A 22,626-nucleotide genomic window follows, 5' to 3' on the forward strand; every position below is an offset into this window, starting at 1 on the left:
TAGCAAATGAAGAGAGACCCTTTCACTTTTATTCAAGTATAGTATACTCACTAAATATATTTAAGATCAGGAATATTAAACAAGAGATATCATGTTCCTATAATGGCTTTTAGTCAGATAAAATATAATCCCCAATATAGAGGTAAGGCAGGTAAGGCCCAAAATTATGCACCAAGCAGGTGACATAGTGGGTGCTAGAACATAGGCCTTCTGCTTCCCAGTACGTTTTACTAAATTGACTAAACTAAGAGAAAACAGTAACATGTGGTTATTTTGTAAGTTATATGTATAAATTTTTATAATTTAATATGCTATCCTCAAGAGAGATAATTTCTCTGCGTATCTTCAAACAACAATAATAGAGATCCACACACCGGATTACTAAATGTTGTTAGAATGTTAGGTTAAAATAAGTGATATTGAAGATTAAGTTAAACCCTGGTGTATCAGATAATCTTATCTGTAAATTACACCTAAATAATATTTCTCTGTATCCAGTGTTGCATTGATGAGGGTGGGAAACACATATCTTTTGAAAACTTATCATAGAAACATTATTCATCAAAGATTATGATGTACATGTGTGTTTATTTATATTGAAGCATTTGAATTTTCAGCACAGCCCAGTCCTTTTTCCAATCCTACTCCTTTAAGTGAAATTGATACCCCTCCTTCACGAGAATTAGTATCCAGATACTCCACTCCTCAGAATGTATATCTTTCTTCTCTTTCCCATCTCCACATTTCTGTCATTCCTGTTCTCCATAGCTTTAATTCCTATTCTCTTGACACAAACCTTTCATTTTCGTTGCTGATGGTATCATAATTACTACAACTCTTTGGGGTAACAGTGTAACGGTATAGCTGTTATATCAGCAATAATGAAGTGTTCATAGTCATGAGCCAGTAATCGACTGATAGGATTTTATTCTGAAAAAATACTTCAAATGGGGAAAGGAGTTAAAGACACAAAATGTTAATAGTACTGATATCTATACTGTCTAAAAAAATGGAAACCTTCTGAATATCCAACAGTAAAGTAGTGGTTAAGCAAATGATTGCCTCCCCATTCAGTAGGCTATTAGACATTTTTCACAAGAGGTTCTTTTAAAATACATAGAAAGATGTTTTAAGAATGTTTTTTCAAAAAGAAAAAGGAAAAAATAAAAAGAAGAGGAAAACTGATGTGATCAGTGTATATTTCTGAAGCATTTTTATTTCCTGTATAATAATAACTGACATTTATTGAGCATTTAACTGGTATCAGACATGATACAAAAGCAATATTAGAGAAGTAGTATTGAGTAGTTAGTAAGGAAAGTGCTCTAGAGTCAAATCCTTGCTCCATCAGTTACTATGTGACCTTGGAAAGGAAATGGGAAATGATAATCATATCTCCATTAAATCCACATAAGGTGCCTGTCACATAGTAAGCCCTCATTAAGTGTTTTTGTTACTAGACATTTTACAAATGTATTTCATTTAATCTTCACATCTCATAACTGTATAAGATAGTATTCATTTTACATAAAAGAAAATTGAAACTCAGAATGTTTAAGTATCTAGGTTAAGTAATTTGCCAAAGTCACACAGCTAGTAACCAGTAGAGTTTTGATTGAGAACCCTGCTATGACTTCCACTTCTGGCTCTGAAGGACTAGGTTACTACAGACTGGTGCTTTTGCTGAGAACAACATGAAAAGGCAAATATCATACCAAAAAAAGGAAAGAAAAGAATAGTAATATCGGAGACTACTGAGGTAGCCAGAACTTAAGAAACCAAAATTATGGAGTCCAGGCAACATCCAAAGATGTGGACTTATGTTCTGTGCTTCTACTGCTGAGGTAGCCAGAACTTAAGAAACCAAAATTATGGAGTCCAGGCAACATCCAAAGATGTGGACTTATGTTCTGTGCTTCTCTTTTCCCCTCTAGGAATTTGGTTAATTCTTGGTACAAAAGAAGAGATTATGAAACTTAGCAGAGGACTTCTGCTAGAAGCAGAGGAGCCAGTTTAGGGCTGGTACACAAAAATTGGGAGTTTAGAGATCCCCAGGTGGCCAGGACTGAGGAGCCAAAAATCCTAGGAGAAAAGGTTAGGCACCAAGAAATTATTTTTTTTTATTTATTTTTCCCTTAGGATATTTGTTACCCAGAGTCAAAGGTTAGGAAGCTAAGCAGAAAACTCCTGAAAATCAGTGAAATTTTTGTCCGTCTCATGATGTTAAGAAGCAAAAGTTAAAATTCAGGTTCCTCCAAGGAGGAAAGGACCTATAAGTAGCCCAGACTCTCAAGTAGGATTCCCTTTTAAAGGACTATACCCTTTAAGTGGAGGCAAACTAGAGGTAGAGAGAGAGCCTTATGAAAATTGCCACCTAACCTCAAATCAGCTCAGTTTCTGATAAAAATAAGGTGATCTATCCTGTTGCTGCATTCCAGAGGAGAGGGTGATTTCTCTCTGAAGGCAGTAATGTCTTCCAAAGCTTCTACAATTTTTCATCTACCTTGTTAGCAAAAATTACCAGGCAAATGAAAATAATAGGATTAAGAGAAAATGCGGACAGTGGGAACAGATGAAGTGATACAGATATTGGAGTTATCAGACACAGACAGTGACTAATACGTTTAAAAGAAATAGATGCTAAAATGGAAAATGTTACTAGAGAAGTGGGATTTAAAAATCATTTGGATGTTCTAGAAACCAAAAAATACAATGATTGAAACTAAGAACCTTTAATAGGATTTAACAAAACAGAAGAGGTGAATTGGAAGATGGAGCCTTAGAAAATGTCAGACTGAAGCATGGAGAAGAAGTATGAAAATATAATAAAAAGTATAAGAGAATGTGAAAGGCTGAATAATGGCCCCTGAAAGATGTCCATATCCTAATCCCCAGAACCTGTGCGTATGTTACCCTACATAAGAAAAAAAGAACTTTGCAGATATGACTAAATTAGGAATCTTGAGGTAAGATTATCCTGGATTATCCAGATGTGTCCTGTGTAATCAGAAGGATCTTAAGTGGGAGGCAAAAAGATCAGATATAGATAGAAGATACACAGAAATAGGTCAGAGAGAAGAGAAGATGCTGCATTCGTGGCTTTGAAGGTGGTGGAAGGGGCCATAAACCAGAAGGCAGCACCTAGAAGCTGGAAAAGGCAAGGAAATGGATTCTCCCCTAGAGCCTCCAGACAAATCCAGCCCTTTGGAACTGTTTTAGACTTCTAATATCCAGACCATAAGGAAATAAATTTGTATAACTCTAAGCCAGTAGTTTTATGGTAATTTGTTATCGCAGCAATATGAAAATATTCAAAACTATAGGGGAAGTGATGAAAAAGTCTAATACACTTGTAATTGGAGTCCTGGAAAAGGAGAGAGAAAATTAGGAAAAGCAGTGTTTGAAAAGGTAATGTGTTGTGACTAATTGTTAAATTAACCTTTGGTAAGTAGAGCTCTGGAGTGTCAAGTGGTGAAGCACAGTTTAACAAAAGATCATAAGGGAATTGAAATAGAAAAATTTATTTCTCACAGGTCCTAGAGAAAGTACACGGTACACCTTAAGGGACCACACAGGAAGATCAAGGTAGGGTACAGATAGAGAGAGCCACAGGACCGGGGCATATGCGTTTATGAGGTTCCATGGGCGAAGTGCTTTAGAGTTCCCAGGCTAAGGCTTGACTGATCAATTGAAACCAAAAGAACAGAATTTAATAAGCTCCAAGGGGATCTTAACCGAGGGGACGCACAAGGGGAAGGCCCTGGGAGCTAGGGGAGACTGTTATCACAACAGCTATTGGGTAAATCGTATCAGGAACTTAAATTCATGTGTGACTCTGCAGGTTGTTGGCTAAGGCACGTGCTTTCCTGAGGGGCGAATGTCAGTTTAAGCTCCCTCCACCCCCAGGCTGCTTGGCCCAATAAAATGGACACCAATACAGCAATACCGTGGAGTACCTTAGCTAAACTTTTGACATAATGACTGAGAATTTTCCTGAACTGATGAAAGACATGAAGCCATGGATTCAAGCAGAATAAATGCAAGGAGGAAAATAAGAAGAAATGCAAGGAGTACCAAACTTAGGCACTTTATAGTAAAACTGCTGAAAGTAGCCAGAGAATTAAAGACCTTTCATATTCAAAGGAACAATGATAAGACACATCTGACTTCTCAACAGAAATAGTGGAGGTCAAAAAAACAATGGAATGCAATCTTTAAAGTGCTTAAAGAAATTAACTGTCAATCTAAAAATCTATTCCCAATGAAAATGTTGTTCTGAAGTACATGAGACATAAAGAGATTACCAGAAAAATAACTAAAACAACTTACTGCATGCATTCCGTCACAAAAAAACAAAAACAAACAAAAAACCCTAAAGGTAATTTTTCAAACAGAAAAAAATGATCCTAGATGGAACTTGAAAGTTCAAGAACGAAACAAAGAGCAACAGAAAGGATAAATACGTGGATACAGCTACATTAACATTGACTATATAAAAACAGTAATGTCTTTCGGGGTTTTAAATATATATAAAATTAAAATGTGTGATCATTGTAACACAAAAGGTAGGATCAGTGTAAATGGAAAGTACAAGGTCCTAGCATTGTCCGGAAGGAGTAGAATTCCTAATGTTTTATTAGACTAAAATAAGCCAATGATGTATGTTGTAATCTCCTGTATAACCAGTAAAAGAACAGTAAGTGAGTGTATAGCTAGGAGAAAAACAGAATGAAAAATTACTAGATTAATCCAAAAGAAGGAAAGAGAAGGACATATAACATGAGACAGAAACAATAACATAATAGGTAGAAACCAAATTTTATTTAAAAACCAATTAAAACAGTAAATGTCAGATTGATTTGTTTTTAATACAACTACATACTGCTTATGAAAGACTCACCATAAATGTAAAGACCCAGAAAGATTGGAAATAAAAGAATGGAAAATATCATACAAACACTAAACAAAACAAACTATATACATATATATATATATATATATATATATATATATATATATATATTAATAACAATGCACAATAGACTTGAATACAAGAAGAATAACTAGAAATAAGAAAATATTTCATAATTATAAAAGGGTCGTTCTTTTTTTTTATTTTATTTTATTTAAGTAATCTACACCCAAGATGGGGCTCAAACCCACAACCCCAAGATCAGGAGTCCCATGTTCCAGCAACTGAGCCAACCGGACACCCCAAAAGGGTCATTCTATCAGGAAAACGTAAGAACTGTAAGTTTGTATGTATCTAGTAATACAGCTTAAAAAATGTTTTTTCAAGTTCACACAGATCTTTTACCAAAATAGATCACATGATGGGCCATAGAGAAAGTCTCAACAAATCTAATCCAGAATGTGCTATCCAGCCACAATAGAATTAAGGAATGGATTATAAAAGAGTAGGTAGCAAACTCCCCCCAAAATACATTTCCAAATAACCCATTGGATCAAAGAGAAAGCACTATGAAATTAGAACACATTTGCAACAGAATGATAATGAAAATACAGTATATCAAAATATATGTGAATCCGCTAAAGCTATGATGGAAATGTATATGATGGGAAATGTATAGCTATAAATGGGTATATTAGAAAAGTCAAAAATCAGTGATCTCAATATCCATCTCAAGAAATTAGGAGAAGAACAGCAAATTAAAACTAAAGTAAGTAGTAAAAGGAAATTATAAAAAGTAGGAATTAATGAAATAGAAAACAAATGTGCAATAGGAAATAACAAGAAAACCAAAAGTTAGTTCTTTGAAGAAATCAGTAAAATGCATAGACCTCTAGCAATACTGATCAAGGGGGAAAAAAGGCACCTGGGTGGCTCAGTCGATTAAGCATCTGCCATTGGCTCAGGTCATGATCTCAGGGTCCTGGGATTTAGCCCTGCATCTGGCTCCCTGCTCAGCTGGGAGCCTGCTTTTCCCTCTGCCTCTGCCTCTGCCACTCCTCCTGTGCTCTCTCGCTTGTGCTCTCTCTCTCAAATAAATAAATTCTTAAAAAAAAAAAAAAAGAATACAATATTAGGAATGAAAAGAAGACATTTCTCTACAGATTCTACAGATGTTAAAATGGTAAGATATTATGAACAACTTTATGCAAGCAAATTTTAAATTTCAGGTGAAATGGTAAACATACTTTACCAAAATTGGCACATGGAGAAATGGGATATCTGAATATTGCTTTTACCTGTTAAAGGCATTAACTCCATTATTTAAATTTTATTTACAAAGAAAGTCATACCTAGATGACTTCACTGGTGAATTCTTTTTTTTTTAAGATTTTATTTATTAGAGAGAGAGAGAAAGCACGAACAGGGGGAGAGGCAGAGGGAGAGGAAGAAAAGGACTCCCTGCAGAGTAGAGAGCCTGACACTGGGCTCCATCCCAAGACCCTGGGATCATGACCTGAGCCAAAGGCAGACGCTTAACCCACCAGAGCCACCCAGGCGCCCCACTGGTGAGTTCTTATAAATGTTTAAAGAAGTAACCCCAATCTTAGTTAAAATCTTTCATAGAATTTGACTCGTTTTCTGAAATCAGCAAAGCCTTGATGCCAAAACCCGACTATCACATTTTGAGAGAAAATATTTACAGGCCAGTCTCTTTCATAAACCTAAATATATTACTTGGGAATGTAAAAAATCTACAAATTATTAGAATTAGTAAATGAAGTTAGCAAGACTACTTGATGCAAGATCAAAATACAAAATTAATTTGTATACAAGCAACAAGTTAGAAAATGAAATTTACAAAAACAATACCATTTACAATAGAATCCAAAAAAAAAAAAATCAAACAAGTCTTGTAAGACCTTTTGACAGAAAACTTTGACAGAAATTAAAAGCTAATAATCTATAATCAGATTGGGAAACTCAGTTCTGTGAAGATTGACTCCTTCCTAAATTGGTCTATAGATTAAATAGAATCCTAATAAAATGCCAGATGGCTTATATATAGGGTAGAAAAAGGGAGTGATGAATTGGTTTTAAAATCCACACAGACATGAAAAGGACTAAGAATAGTCAAGACAATCTTAAGAACAAAGCTGAAAGACTTTCATTACCAGATAACAGGGTTTGCTATAAAACCACAGTAATTAGACTGTGTCATAATTCACACGAGGATAGACAAATGGATCTATGGAACAGAATAAAGAGTCCAGAAACAGCCTAACATGTATGTGATTACTTGATTTTATGACAGCAAAGGCACTGCAGCACAGTAGGGAAAGAAGAGTTTTCAATAAATAGTGGTGGGTTGTGTGAGGAGGGGAAAGAATGAATCTTGATTCCTACCTCACAAGAATCAATTCCAGTTGGTTCATAGGTCTAAATGTTAAAGATGAGACTTTAGGGACAAACTGAAAATACCTTAACAATCTTGGAATAGGTGAGGGTCCAAAAAGGAAGGAGAAGATTGCTAAATTGAACCTTATTAAAATTAAGAACTTATATTAATCAGAAGACATAACTATTATAAGAGAACAAACAAGTCACAGAGTGAGAGAATATAATTGTAATCCATGTATCTAATAAAGGACTTGTCAAACTCCTAAAAATCAGTAAGAGAAAAAAGAAAACCAAATTTCCAAAAGGACAAAATACTTGAATGGGTGCTCCACAAAAGAAACTATCCAAAAACCAACATGCATCCAATAATTGTTAATCATTGAATAAATTCAAATCAAAACCACAATGAGATACCACTACATACCCTAAGAAATGGCTAAAATTTTAAAAGACTGACAGTATCAAGTACCTTGATGTGGAACAACTGAAACTTAATATGCTATTGGTAGATGTGTATGTAAATCGTTGAGACTATTTTGGAAATCAGTTTGTATGTTCTAAAAGTGAACATGCATATATCCTCTGACCTAGCTATTCTGGGGTGTACAGCCAGCAGAAATCTATACATATATTCACCAAAAGACAAGAATGAACCAGAGTATTCATAGTAGCATTATAAATAGCCTTAACATCCATCAAAGTAGAAAGGGTGAATAAATTCTTCTTGTAACAACATGGGATGATCATCAAGCATAATACTGAGCAAAAGAAGCCAGACACAAATAAGTATATAGTGTATGGATGAAGTTTGAAAACAAGCAAAACAAATTTACAGTTTAGAAGTCACACTAGTTACTTTTATGGTGATAGTGAATGGGAGGGGTTACATTGTAGGTGAAAGTCATACTTTTCACAAGCTATGCACTTATAATTTGTATAATTTTTTCTAACTTAGTTTACTTAACCTCCTCCAAATGACTTTTAAGGCTATGTTATTTTTCTAGACATCCCACCCCCATACAAACCATGTAGATGGTATGCTTATCTACGACTACCAGTCCATCAGAAGGGTCTTGCCAGATCGCTTATAACTTCCATGTTGCAAAAAAACAGACATCTTTTCTCATTTTATTTAATCTCTCAGCGACATTTGGGTTTATCTTTTTTTCTTCACACCTTTGCAAACTTCTCTGTTGATCTTCTAATTGTTGAATTCCTCAGGACTCAATCCTCTTTCCTTACTCTAGCATCTCTCCCCAGGATATCTCTTACATTCTTGACTTAAAATACCAACCACCATATGTGCTGAAAATTCCTAAATTCCTATCACCAACCCAGACTTCTGAGCTCTAGGGTCTGGTGTTCAGCTTCCAACTTGATATTTATCTCAAAGGCATCTTACAATGATCATATTCAATCTTACTTAAGCTCTTGGCTCTTTCCCTATTTCTACATCTTCAATCTTCTTGATCTCTATAAATCATATCTCCATAAATATTTACTAACTTCCTAATTAGACATCTTGAATCATTTTTAAGACCTCTCATTACCGGAGCACTTGGGTGGCTCAGTCAGTTAAACGTCTGCCTTTGGCTTAGGTCATGATCCTGAGGTCCTGGCATCCAGCCCCACATCGGGCTACCTGCTCAGCAGGGAACCTGCTTCTCCCTCTCCTCCCTACTCGTGCTCTCTCTCACTATCTCTGTCTCTCTCAAATAAATAAATATTTTTTTAAAAAGACCTCTCATTACCATGCACATACATGAGCACACACACACACCCATCCAGACCACTACTAGATTCTATCGATTCTGCTTCCTAAACAGATCTTGAATTTACCCTCTATTCTATATCCTCCACTCCCAGTATACTATTTCAAACCACCATCTTGCTGTGGAGGACTATTGCAGTAGCTTCCCAACTGGTCCTTCTAGATCCATTCTTACTACCTGTCAGTCCATTCTTCACACAGAAGTTAGAATGATCCTTTCAAAAGCGTAAATATATCATGCCTTTCCTTAAAATTCTTCAAAGGTTTGCTCCTACACTTTGGAGAAAAACCCAAACCTTTAACATAGCCCCACATCTCTGCAGGATTTAGTTCTTGCTTATCTTTCTTTACTGCTCTCCTTTCCTGATCATTTTCTACAGCCCACTCTAGCCTTCTCCCACTTCCTCCAAAGCACCAAGTTCCTTCTCACCTCTATATTCAGCATGGAAGGTACCTATTTAACATTCAGCGCACTTCTGTAGAAAGGTGCCCTGTCTAAATGACAGCTCCCACTGTTATTCTATAGTGTTCTGTTTTCCTTCATAGAATTTTTTGATTTTAAATTTTGTTTATTGGTATATTTGCTTGATGTCTTTCACTTCAAACCGTAACTTTCATGACAACAGAGACTGTTTTGCTCCCTGTTGTAGTTCTGGTATCTTAACTAAATGCCTATGTTATATGTTTAGTAAATATATGGTAAATGAGAAAAGATAGCATGCCACCTTAGGTAAATTATAAGTCAGGAACTATTTCATTTGTGTGCCTGTACCCTGGGAGCATGAAAGGGTTTCCTCTGGGTTAGTCCTTTATTTCTTCAGAATTGCTCTCTGAGAAAGGCATCACGTAATCATTGTAATGCCTGGAGACCATTTTTGATAAGTCAGTCTTCTCAGTGATGTATAGTTTATGTGCTAAGCTGAACTGTCAGTTGTGGGCAAATTTTATTTAAGCCCCCAAAGAGGAATACGCCTGCCCACATTTCTTAGATTAGAGCTCTTAAAAACTAGAGGCAGAGTGTTGTCACTGGCAGTCTCGGCTAAGTAATTTGTCTTCGTTTCTAGAACTTCATTTTTTTTCTTATAATTCTTACAGCACTACAAAGGAAAGGTGGTCTAATTGCATTTGCTTGCTACTAGAATTGACAGGATTGTTCATGTAAAGATTATTAGCTCTTTTGGTCATACAAGTATGTTGAAATGCCACCACAGTAAGTATATGACATGCCTTTTAATCACAGCAAGGCAAAAATGACCACATTTCATAATACTACTATCTTCATATGTTTCATAAACTATACAGAGCTATTATGATTTGATGTTACAAAATATTCTACATTTTCTTAGGAGCTTATGTTTGCTTTCTTCATCTTAGACTTAGTTTTTAATTAAAATTTTAATTGTTTTTAAGCTAATTTCAGTAAAATTAGGTGTTTCATTGTATGTTTGGTAGAAAATGATAAGTCCAGAAATTTGAAGCAGTTTTCAGGCCACTAGCATGAAAAAAAACATTTAAAAATGCCTGTTTACTACCCAATTTTAGACCAGATAAATTTTGTTTCAAGAGGAAGAGTTTTAGGGATTTAGCATATTTCTTAATGTATAGTAAATGAGGTATTCTTTATTTCTAAGGTCTAGATACCATACTTAGAATTCTCCCATAAATTGAAAAAAAACATGCCAGATGTTTACTGTGCATATAAGCAGATTCAGGGCCATGGTAGGGAAGGGGTGCAGAACAAGAATGAAGATTTTGAATGCTTTTGAAAAGCCAGGTTTCTGACATTATCACTATCAACATCATCATTATTCTACCTTTAGCAAAATTGTTAATTCTCTCTTGGTGAAATAATTTTTAGAGCTTCATCTATTTATTGATATTTGCAGATTTACCAGACATTCGTAGCTATTTTCATATCAATGAAATTAAGGCTCATAGGAGTTTTAAAATGTCTGCTCTCGGGTATGACTAAATAAGTTTCTGAATTTCACAATCCTCTGGTTGCTACTGCCGGCTTTTTCTTCAGATTTTTAAAATGTAGATCACTGGCTCTAGAGCTAGTGAAATAATATATTAGAGAAATATTGACTTTCTTTCTATAGTACTGTAACAACATACAAATATGGTAAACTATGATTATAGAGGGGGTGGGGATATTTAAGTACAGGGGTCTCTGCCATATGTAAGAACAGTCTTTTCAAGCTAATTGCCAATTTAGGGAGTGTATTAAATAAACATGATGGTTTTTATGTTTATTTCAAAAAAGGGGAAAGAGCAGCTTTATTTTGCCAGAAAGACAATGTCAGCTGCTAGGCATTTATTTCCTAGCAAAACAAACTACTTGCAAAATTCTAATTGGCAGATTTCTTCTCCCTGGCGTCTAATTAAAATCTTTCTCTAGCAATACATGATACTGAGGATAGTGTACAGATTCATTTATTGTACCAAGAAAAACTTGGGCCAAGTATGTCTTTCTAGCTTTCAGCGATTACTAATTATGTATCTTCTCTGATTTGTTTAGTACTATCATTGGTAAGGAGCAGAGTAGATGTATTGTTTACAATCTTTCCCTTTTATGCCTATGTCATTGTTTCTAGAGTTGTATTCATTTCTGCAGCGAGTTTAATGTTTTTTTAGATAAGTGAAACCTTATCATACTAGAAATTACAACTCAATTTTTGTGTGTAGCTTAATGTCTGTCATACAATAAAATAATACTGGTGCGTAGGATTGGAATTGATCTCTCTTTGCATCCTACCTTAGAGTGCTACCCTACAAATGAATATTGCTGCTCCAAGGGGGCTGGGTGGAAGACCAAGGATGAATTGGTGTAATTGCATCCTCGTTATTAAAAAGTAGAAAATGCTTAGCCAGTGGTACAGCAACCATTTTTATATCAAGGACACTGTCCTGTTAGCAGTTGATCATCATCTGATAGGAGCCTTGAGTTCAAAGATTTGAAATTCAAAGTGCTGTTTTTCAAATAGATTAAGTGGATTTAAGTTCAGCGGTGCATCATTTTATGAGTATAGTATGATTGTGAGAACTTTTTTCCTCCTAAGCACTTACATTGTTCTTTTTTTTTTTTTTTTTCTTGTAACTGTGCCCTCTTAGAAGGTAGGAAAAGCATGTGTAACCTGGTGTGTTCAACTCTTAGCTGGGCTTCACGTTCATTGTTTCAGTACTTAGTAAATACGCATAATAAAGCATAAATTGTAGCTACAGATCTGAACTTACTTTGCTATGACCTGTAATAGTCTGCTGTATACTCTGCTCTTTGTCTTTCAAGCAAATCACATCATCCAAAACTTATAACCTACTTTACTACAATAGTGCTGACATGTTTTGGGAGCCTGGAAGGCAGATTGAAATGAAACTGGCATCATGGGATCTCAGTTGGTTTAACAGCTTCTCCTACCTTACTTGGTAATGCATGTATAATAATATTGAATGGCATTTGCCCTCAAGAGATTTTGGAGTTGATAGCAACAGAAATGTATTGCCGGAAAGAACATAAATACTGTAATTAAAAGGGTTATGGGAGAGACTAGAAATCACTCTATCTGAATAATTTGTTAATCTGAAGAGCTAAACCATGTGTTTAAATATGACACTGTGAAAAATAATCTTTCCAGTTCAAAAACTAAGAGTAAACTCCATCATAGGTAGAAGACTAAAGATGCATATGGAGCATTTAATCTTACGATACTTATCTTTTCATAATTTTATTTATTTCCTGGACACAAGCTATTTGATATAATTTATTGTTCTTTTATTTACTTAAAGAGAAGGTCAGGGCTGCATTTTTATTTTCACTGAATATTTACCAGCCCTGTGTAACAGTCTTATTAGCAAGCCAAATGCATCTTACAACCTAGGGGATAAATTTGTAAGATACTTCATGCAAGAACAAAGAGAGGGTACTAAAGATGTAAATTCAATGTAGGGAAGATATAGTTGTTTTTAATACATTGTTTTAATTTAAACTTTTTTTTAAAGATTTACTTGTTTTTATTTTAGAGAGAGAGGAAAAGAATGCGAGTGGGGAGAGGGACAGAGAATCCTCAAGCCGACTTTCTGCTGAGTGGGGATCCTGATGAGGTGCTTGATCTCACAACCCTGAGATCATGACCTGAGTCAAAATCAAAATCAAGAGTCGGACACTCGACTTACTGAGCCACCCAAGTGCCCTAGAAGCTTTTTATGTTGTATTTCATTTAAATGTTCCTTTTCCTGATCCCAAAACTGGTTGAAGGTGATCATTCCCTATTGTGGGGCCAAGTGTTATTGCTTGTTCTAATGATACAATAATGTATCCTTATTGTAAAACACTTTAAAGACTTAAAGCAAGCATAATTTTTATGCTTTCAAACAATTTTAAAACGTAAAAAGTAGAAATACCTGAGGACAGTGGGTAGCCTCTTGAATGACTTTAAACAAAGAATGATATGCATGATCAGATTTTTATTCTAGAATGATCACTGGTAGTTGTGTGGAAACAGACTGGAGTCAGGAGGGACAGGCAGGCAGGAGGCTGTTGAAGTACTCAGGCCAAGAAAACTGAAGCCGCTAACTGAGACAGTAATAACAGGCCCCAGAAGAAAGGACAGAATTCAGCTGGGCTTGGTGAGGGATTCATTGTGGCAGGAAGAGCAGGGGAAACACTGAAAAGGACTCAAGTTTTTAGCCTTAGTGACAGAGTAGAGTACGCTCAGCCAACATGGAGAACATGGGGAGGGGAACAGATTTTGAGGAAAAGATTATGGATAGCTGATAAGTGTGAATTGCCTATAGCACATTAAAGGAAGATTCCTGATAATAGTTTAAGTGCCAAGCATTTGATGAATAAAAAGTCGGCAGCTCTAGAGGAGTTCAGAAAAGTGTAAGAGTTTGATGTCAGATGCTAAACTCTGTCAGGTATCCTGGCACATTTAGTTTCCTCCTTAAAGATCAGTACATCATTGAGCAGTGTGGAGCTTGAGCCTTCAGTTCATTGTTGTTGATGAGAATCTTGAGATGTGTTTAGAATTTCCCTGGTTCAGTCTGATAGATGACCTTTACTGCCTTCAGGCTTTTAATCCATCCATATTTCTCTGCCAGCTCCATAAAACCATCGATTTCAGGGCACCTTTAGTCTTGAAGAGCACAGCCATGCAAGAATTTCTCTCCCAGATTACAATAAAGCATTACTGTTAGTAGATTTTCCTTCTTGTTCTTACTTTGTATTCTGCCTCAAAACTTCCCCAGAGTCATGAAATGAATACATTTTATTTTGCATAATTCATGTTGCAGATTTTGTATATAATCTTGAATCTGTCTTGATTATTGTTCTAGTCCATTCAATAAAGGACAGAATGGTAAGAATATGAGGTTGTAGCAGTGTAAAAGGGCAGTCGTAGGTATGAAATGATTATACAGGCAAACTTTCAGTGTTTCACTTTTTAAACAGAATGCCTGAGTACTGCTAGAACATACATTATCTTGACTGTGAGAAAAATCTCATTCTGATTTTACATTTATCTCCTAAACTTTACTCTGTAGAGACTTTTGAATGCCTTAAAATACACAATTCCATGAATGCTTCAGTTGGCTCTTTGAGAAATGCTTTTATGTTTGTTCATGAAGCACACTCGGATTCATCACTTTCGGCATAACCAGTGTTTTCCATATATTCATCCTTATTTGGTATATACTGGCCAAAATAATCACCATTGCCTTGACTTAGTCTTTCTCTAAGAAATACACTTCTCATCTTTGCAGCCTAAACATTTAATGGTAAGCATTCTCAAATCCAGGTGAGCTAGGTATCTTTCATAGGGAACTCTGGTATTCTCCTGTATTAAGCATTGAGAGATGTGCCTTCCTGCTCTCATTAGCATACAGATGTGGCCAGCTATATACTGTAAATATTGACCTACATTTAAAATTCACATTTTGAGTAAAAATCTACAAGCTGGTTTCTACTCAGGTTGAAGCTTAACTTTAGAATACTTTGGTTGAAAGAGTAAAGTTCTACAGAGATGTAGAGAAAGAGCAAATGAACGAAATGTGGACTAATAAAAATACAGAATTCTAGAATTTTTACAGCTGAAAGGAATCTCAGCAGGCATCAGATTAGTCTTGGGATAACTGAGGGAATATGATTTAGAAGAGGGAGCACACTTGTTCTATTTGTCCCCAAAAGAGTAGAAAGAGAACCCAAGGATGGAAGGTCTTTGGGAATAGATTTGGGGTTCATTATAAAGAAAAACCTAATGGTCAGAGCTTTTCAGACATTCCCAAGAAAGCATTCAGGTTGAGACCTGAGCCTTGGATGTATAGTTGGACCTGGTGATGTTAGTGGGAACTTTCGGTCCTGGAATTCTTATCTAAACCAGTGCTTCCTTTTTTTATTTTAAATTTTTAAAACTGTGGTATTTACAGGAAAGTACACAAATCTTCAGTGAACAAGTCAATGAATTTGTGTGTGTATATATATATATATATATCTGCAAATATTTTCAGCACGTCAGGAGACTCTCCAGTCAGTACCCTCTCTCCCCCCCTACTGTAGATAACTGCTATGCTGATTTCTGTCCCCAAAGAGTAGTTTCACCTTCACTTAGACATCACCCGAATGGATTCATGGAATATTTACTCTCTGGGTCTGGCTTCTTCTGACATCATTCTGTCTGTGAGGTTCATCCATGTTGCATGTAGCAGTAGTTCAATCTGCAAGTGTTTCACTGACTTTATTGTAGGAATATATCATCATGTATCCTCGCCACTATTGATGAAGACATGGGTTGGTTCCATCTTGAGGCTGTTTTTAATAATGGGGCTATGCACATACTTATTACATGTCTTTTGGTGAACATCAGCGCTCATTTCTCTAGGATATATTACTAGGAATGCAGTTGCTGGTTCATAGTATAGGTTTATTTTAGCAGTTATTGCCAAACGTTTTTCCAGAGTGATTGGGCACATTTAAATTCATTCCCACCAGAAACATATGAAAATTTCAGTTGCTTGTCAACACTGTGTATTGTCAGTCTTTTATTTTAGCCATTTTGGTGAATATGTTATAGTATTTCTTTTTCTGTGGTTGTTGATCATTTTGGATGGTCTCTTTTATGAAGCACTTGCTTTATTTTTATCCCCTTTTGAAAAAAAATGGGTCATTTATTTGTAGGAGTTCTTTATACATTCTGAATATGAGTCTTTAGGGGATATATGTGTTACAAATATTATTTCCCAGTCTGTGGCTTACTTTTTCACCCTTTTAACATGGTCTTTGATGAATAGATGTTCTTAACTTTGGTGAACTCTAATTCATCATTTTTCTCTTTTCTGGTTGGTGCTTTTTGCTTCCTCTTTAAAAGTCTTCGCCTAGCCCAAGATTATGAAGACATTTTGACCGATAATTCTTAAATTCTGATACTAAATTAGATAATGCATAGAATTGTATTATTTTCTCCCATAATTTTAATCTTAAACTTTCAGCATTAGTTGCGAATAAGTAGATAATATGATACCAAATCTGAAATTTACTATCAAGATAGACTTGGTTATTGCTGTGATAACAAAACCACTACAGGATCTCAGTGGCTTTCTTTCTCACTCATGCTACTTGTCCAAAGTGGGTTAACAGGGGGCTATGCTATTTTTGGTCAGTTAGGCAAGGAGGCTGACATAAACTCCATTGTGATATATCACAGTCACTGTAATGGAAGAGGGGAACATGGAAAATTGCTTTTGGACCCTTGCTACTGTGAGTTGACCCTCTGAGGTCCATGGTGTAATCTTACTGTGTTCCTGAAAGAAAAACTAAAAATATTCATGAATAACTATAATGACTACCACAGTTAACTTGGTTACATTATTTATCCTCTCTGTGGATAGTTCACTATAAAATAAGGGCTAATGATAGTATTTACCCCATGGTAGTTGTGAAGATTAAATGGGATAATACATGTAAAACTCTTAGAATAGTGCCTGTTACTTAATAAACACGCAATAAGTGCTTGCTACTATTACTGTTATCATTATTGTTATTGGGCCCTTACTATGTGATAGATACCATACTTCCTGCTTTACATGGCTAAATTCTTCAAATAACTTTTATAGTAGGTACTATTATTATCCTCATTCACAGATGAGAGAACAGGTTCAGAGATACTAATTTCTGTAGCTGAAAATAAAAGATGGGATTTGAATCCAGGCAGTCTGATTTCAGAGCCTTCAGTTTAACCATGTCTCACTTCCAGATAGCAAATAAATACTAACAGAAGAATCCAGAAATACATACTGTGCTTTGAGAACGTTTATGTTTGTGTATGTACATACGTGTTCATTGTGATCTTATGTTAAATTTTTGGTATATTCCTATCTTCTGCTAGTTTGTAAAATTGTTTTTAATTCATATCATTTAATTGAATGTACTGTTTCATGGTGTTCTGTCATGGTATGACAAATCTGAATTCATTTTGTCCTTCATTAGCAGAGGAAGGAACTTGGGCTAGAGGCGTTTAGTGATCCCAGAAGGCACAGTTACTTGGTGGCATAGCCTGAACTCAGAGCCAGACTCCCTGACTCCAGAGCTCTTTCTACTGCCTCAGGTGGCCTGCTAGTTGTTCATATGGCACATAGTCCTTTCTCAAAACTTTGAGGTGCTTTGGTTGCCTCTGCCCCAAAATTGTGAGCGAACTTGTTTTAGAATTTCCTCATAGTTCGCATTGGCACATCTTGATTTTAAGTTATCAATTTTGTCTTTTAAATACGTTAATGTTACTAAACACCCGGAACCAAATTAGATATTTGGAGAGACTTTGTAATGAGAATAAATGCCTCCAGAGAAGATGCTTCTGTGGAAAAACACTGTAATGATGAGCTTTTTCATCTAACTAGATTTGGAATCTGAAGGGGAAGAGATGACAGTGGAATTAGAGATGGATTAAGTATATTCTGTTTGAAGTATATCTCAAGATATATCAGCAAGAAGTAAAATGATAACTTATTTATAAAAAGCTTGTTCCTTTTTTTCCCAGTGACATGAGAATATACATTGATGAACCTCAGATGTATTGTAATTTTCCAAATTAAACCTTTTAAGGAGATGCCAAGCCATATTAAACTCATAGTCATGAACTATTTTCCCATAATTAAATGGGATTTTTGTATGATAATTGCAGTGTATTGTCATGTAATTGTATCTGGAAAAATAACAGAGTATAAATTGAATTAACCATACATTTCTAGCCAATAGTAGAATTTCTCATTATATTGCTGTATAGTAGAGAAGGACTAGAAAGTCACAACACTTCTTTTTCTCGGTATCAGAATGTGTCCGTTATCTGCCAGGAAGGTGAACCTAAGCTGTGCTGTGTGGTATTGCACTCACAAGGAAATGTATTATTGTTTTAAGAGTACAAGATGCTTTCCCTGGTCTCCTGGAGTTTCAGACATTCATGTGTTAAAGTAAACACTGTTCTATAAAATTGAATGAAGAATTTAAATGAATTTTTTAATATAAAATGCTGAGTTCATAAACTGTGCCCTCATGCTCTTCCTGCAAGACATGTTTGCTCTTCTTTGCCCTGTAGGCCTAATTCTGAGAGAGAAAGAGAGAATGAATGTATCACTAGAAGTTCTCTCTGAGGCTCCTTTCAGAATCAGATATTAACTCCTCTAATGGTATATTTTCTGGAGAGGGGAGTGGGGAGAATCAGGTCAAAGGGAATTTTAGCTTTATGTGTAGTCAAACCTTAAAAAAGAAAGTATATTTATGTATGGTGTGTAAAATTAAAATTGAAGTTTAAAAAGCCTATGATTCTTTCTTTTTTTAAGATATTATTTATTTATTTGACCCAGAGAGAGACAGCCAGTGAGAGAGGGAACACAAGCAGGGGGAGTGGGAGAGGGAGAAGCAGTCTCCCAGTGGAGCAGGGAGCCTAATGCGGGGCTCAATCCCAGGACTCTGGTATCATGACCTGAGCCAAGGCAGAGAAGGCAGACGCTTAACAACTGAGCCACCCAGGCACCCCAAAAAGCCTATGATTCTCGATGGCACTTTCCTCTTTCTTTAAAGTAACATAACCATATGACTGGATGCTGGGAAGTTAAAACAAAAAGTAGAAAGTAATTACTCATAATTCCACCACCCTAACATAATTACTTTGAGCATTTTGGTGTGTTTCCTTCCAGTATTTTTTCTTTTGTATCTGGTCTTTTAATATAATTATAGTCTGTATAGTATACTTTCTCAAATATTTCATTGAAAACTTTGTAACATGATTAGCAAGAAGAGTTTTCACATTCTTTTATTATTTGTAGAGCACGTAAAAAAATATTTATTTGATCTTCACCCGTCGTTTTGAGTTAAATGGAGAAGGTATTAGCCCCATTTTACATATGAAGGTATTGAAAGCAGATAATCATGTAACGCCTCTGCTTCGTGATCTAGTGGATTTCTGTTCTTGACAGAGGTAGCTGCGCTAACACAAACAAGTGGGTGCACTTAATGCAGAAAGAAGAGCTCTTCATTCCGCACTGCTCCCTGGGACCTAGTCCTGCCTTACTGGACAAGTGAGTCTTTGAACAGCAGTAAGCAACTCTGGAAATACAAATTTGTCAAATTTTAGTAAGTACACACCAAGAATCTTTGAGGTGATTTAATTAGTGTGGTTATTCCTCAGAGTTACAGATAATGTGGTCTTATTTTTTTCAAAGATTTTATTTATGTATTTATTTGAGAGAGAGCGAGCGAGCACAAGCAGGGTGGGAGGGAGGGTAGACGGAAAGGGAGAAGCAGACTCCCCACTGAGCAGGGAGCCTGACATGGGGCTCCGTCCCAGGACCCCAAGATCATGACCTGAGCCCAAAGCAGACGCTTAACCAACTGAGCCACCGAGGCACCCTGATAATGTGGTTTGTTTGGTTTTTTTTCCCATTATGTTCAGTTAGCCACCATACAGTCATCATTAATTTTTGATGTAGTATTCAATACTTCATTAGTTGTGTGTAACATCCAGTGCTCATCACAACACGTGCCCTCCCTGATACCCATCACCCGGCTACCCCATCCCCCTCCACGCCCCTGCCTTCTGAAACCCTCAGTTTGTTTCCCCTTTTTCACCTAAAAACTAAGGAAACGAGGGACGCCTAGGTGGCTCAGTTGGTTAAGCATCTGCCTTTGGCTCAGATTGGGATTGAGCCTCGTGGCCCGCTCCCTGCTCAACGGGGAGCCTGCTTCTTCCTCTCCCTCTGCCTGCTGCTTCCCCTGGGTATGCTCTCTCTCTGTCTCTGATAAATGACTGGAAGGAAGGAAGGAAGGAAGGAAGGAAGGAAGGAAGGAAGGAAGGAAGAAAATGAAAGGAAAAGAAAAGAAAAAAGAAAAGAAAAGAAAAGTGAAATGGGTAACAAAATAAACCAGGAAGATAACATCCATCCATTTGGTCAGAAGTGCCTGGGTGGGTGAGAGCCTAGAGGTTCTCTGTGTAAAGGGCAAAGCCTTATCATAATTGGGTAGGGTATTTAAAGGAACAATGTTCCTAGGAAACTGTACTTCTGGAGCATTAAATATGTCAAAGTTGAATTCAGGGACCATTTGATTTACTTTCTGAAGTCCTGAGCATTGTGAAGATATAAGATTTAAAATCAAGATATAGAAATATAATCATGTTTTAAATTTTCTCCTTTTCAGTTGAAACTGTTCTATTAAGCACATCACAATTATGTCTTACTTGTTTCGTGAGGAAAACTGAATTTCATTTTATTGTTCAAAGTAGTGAGGACTATTACTGCTTGGCCTCCCTGCAACTAAAGTGTTTTGGGTTTTTGTTTTGTTTTTCTTCAACTTTTGGCTGAAGAAAAATTCCCTACTACCCAAAGCTCTCTGTTTCTCTTTTAAGAATTCTTCCTAGGAAGAGAATTTAATTTGTGAGTTGATTAAAATGAACACTTTGATGGAGTCTCTTTCCTTTTTTTTTTTACACTATAGTTTTTATAAATGATCTGCAATTTTCCTTCTCATAACGTGTCATCTTTTAGTATTCATCGGCTTTGAAAGGGTAAAAGGTTTGGGAGTTGCTGCCTGTAATAGAAAGGAACATTCTTTCCATCTCTTCTTTGCAGTCTTGTTTCGCAGCTGCAGGTTTGAGCTGAAGAGAACAGTGTAAAATATAAGAAAATAGAGGAGCACTGTTCCTTGAACCAATAGGACCCTTCCCCTAGAACTGTTAACTAGTAACTTTTTATTTGGGTCAAAATAGTAGGGACCTTTGTTTCTTCTGCCCTCTCATTCATTGCTTTCCTCAGATTCTAGGCTTGAACCATTTTGTTTTAGAGCAAGAAAGGAATCCTGTCTACCTCCCTGATATGAAACTAGATTCCAAACATGTGAGTACCCTACGCTAAGTGTTCCTTCCCAGGAATTTACTCAGCTGGTATTTTCTGCTGCCTTCAGATCTCCAGTGCATCTGTGAATTTATTATGATAATGAGCAGTTATCTGGTCACTCCATCTGTTCAATTCATCTGTCTCTTCCCTGTTTTTCTCATAGATTTAAATAAATATCTTTACACACATCAGCTACAACCTTTACATTTTTTTTACTGTTTGTCCATCTGTCCCGCACTACGTCATGAACTGTAAAAGGAAAAGAATTTCTTGTCAGTCTTATTTAGCTCTGTCTTCAATGCATATCATAGTTACATATAATAAACTGTGAAAGCTTTATTTTTCAGCTTTAAAACTGATTTCAAACTTGTTTAAAACTCATTTCCCCTCTTGATAAACATAAAATTCCTCTATTCTAATATACCCTCCATGAGAATCACCAAGAAGTAAGTGAAAAAATATACATATGTGTTCACCAAACAAGAACATTAACTTTCTGCGCTTTGTATACTTAATTGCTTTGGTTTTCCAAATGTAAAATTAGATTATAACATTGCATATTGTTGAAAACACTTTTTTTTTTTAAAAGATTTTATTTATTTATTTGACAGAGATAGAGACAGCCAGCAAGAGAGGGAACACAAGCAGGGGGAGCAGGAGAAGAAGAAGCAGGCTTATAGCAGAAGAGCCTGATGTGGGGCTCGATCCCATAACACGGGGATCACGCCCTGAGCCGAAGGGAGGCGCTTAACCGCTGTGCCACCCAGGCGCCCCCTGTTGAAAACACTTTTTTGTCTATCATATGGCCTCCTACTGGGAGTATGCCCATTATGGTGTTCCTCTTCCCCACCTTCCTCCTACCCTTCAACCCCCCACCACATACACACCCACCTTTTTACTATTTCATAGTACCCAAGTGTCCCAGGAAATTGTTTGGCAACGTACTCTACCCAGATAAAGTAATGCCAAGTTTTATTGGATTACTTTAACTCTTAGTTCCAGTACTAGGCCGGAAGTTATCTTACTTGGGCAGTTATCTCCTTGTTTACTAATAATAAAAGCAGTGCTTAGATAGCCTATGTAGGAAGGGCCACTTAGGACCCACCGTTGCACCATGAAGAAACCAGAGAGGTGGACTGTGAACTTAAAAGGCAACACCCTTCTTATA

General features: G+C 36.2%; 1 protein-coding gene across 12 annotated transcripts in view; it reads left to right on the forward strand.

Annotated features, from left to right (window-relative positions):
* The window catches only part of HMG20A (high mobility group 20A), a 75,942-nt gene that overhangs the window by 7,728 nt on the left and 45,588 nt on the right, over positions 1-22,626 (forward strand). For 2 of the 12 annotated variants that reach the window (XM_087856760.1, XM_045795134.2), the window contains exons 1-2: positions 19,545-19,646; positions 21,378-21,458. The exons of 4 other annotated variants lie outside the window; for them this stretch is intronic. Coding sequence is in view for 2 of the 8 variants with exons in the window: in XM_087856759.1 (XP_087712885.1) it covers positions 19,582-19,646 (65 nt within the window). In the remaining 6 variants the exon portion in view is untranslated. Of the gene's footprint in view, positions 1-5,131; positions 5,251-19,544; positions 19,647-19,682; positions 19,702-21,377; positions 21,459-22,626 lie in introns of those variants that run through there. 6 more of the 12 variants (XM_045795128.2, XM_087856761.1, XM_087856759.1 and 3 more) reach the window with 5 other exon arrangements.

Source organism: Ursus americanus, chromosome 28, assembly GCF_024610735.1.
Source record: "Ursus americanus isolate L20-20 chromosome 28, mUrsAme1.1.p, whole genome shotgun sequence".
In the NCBI taxonomy this organism is placed as follows: domain Eukaryota; kingdom Metazoa; phylum Chordata; class Mammalia; order Carnivora; family Ursidae; genus Ursus; species Ursus americanus.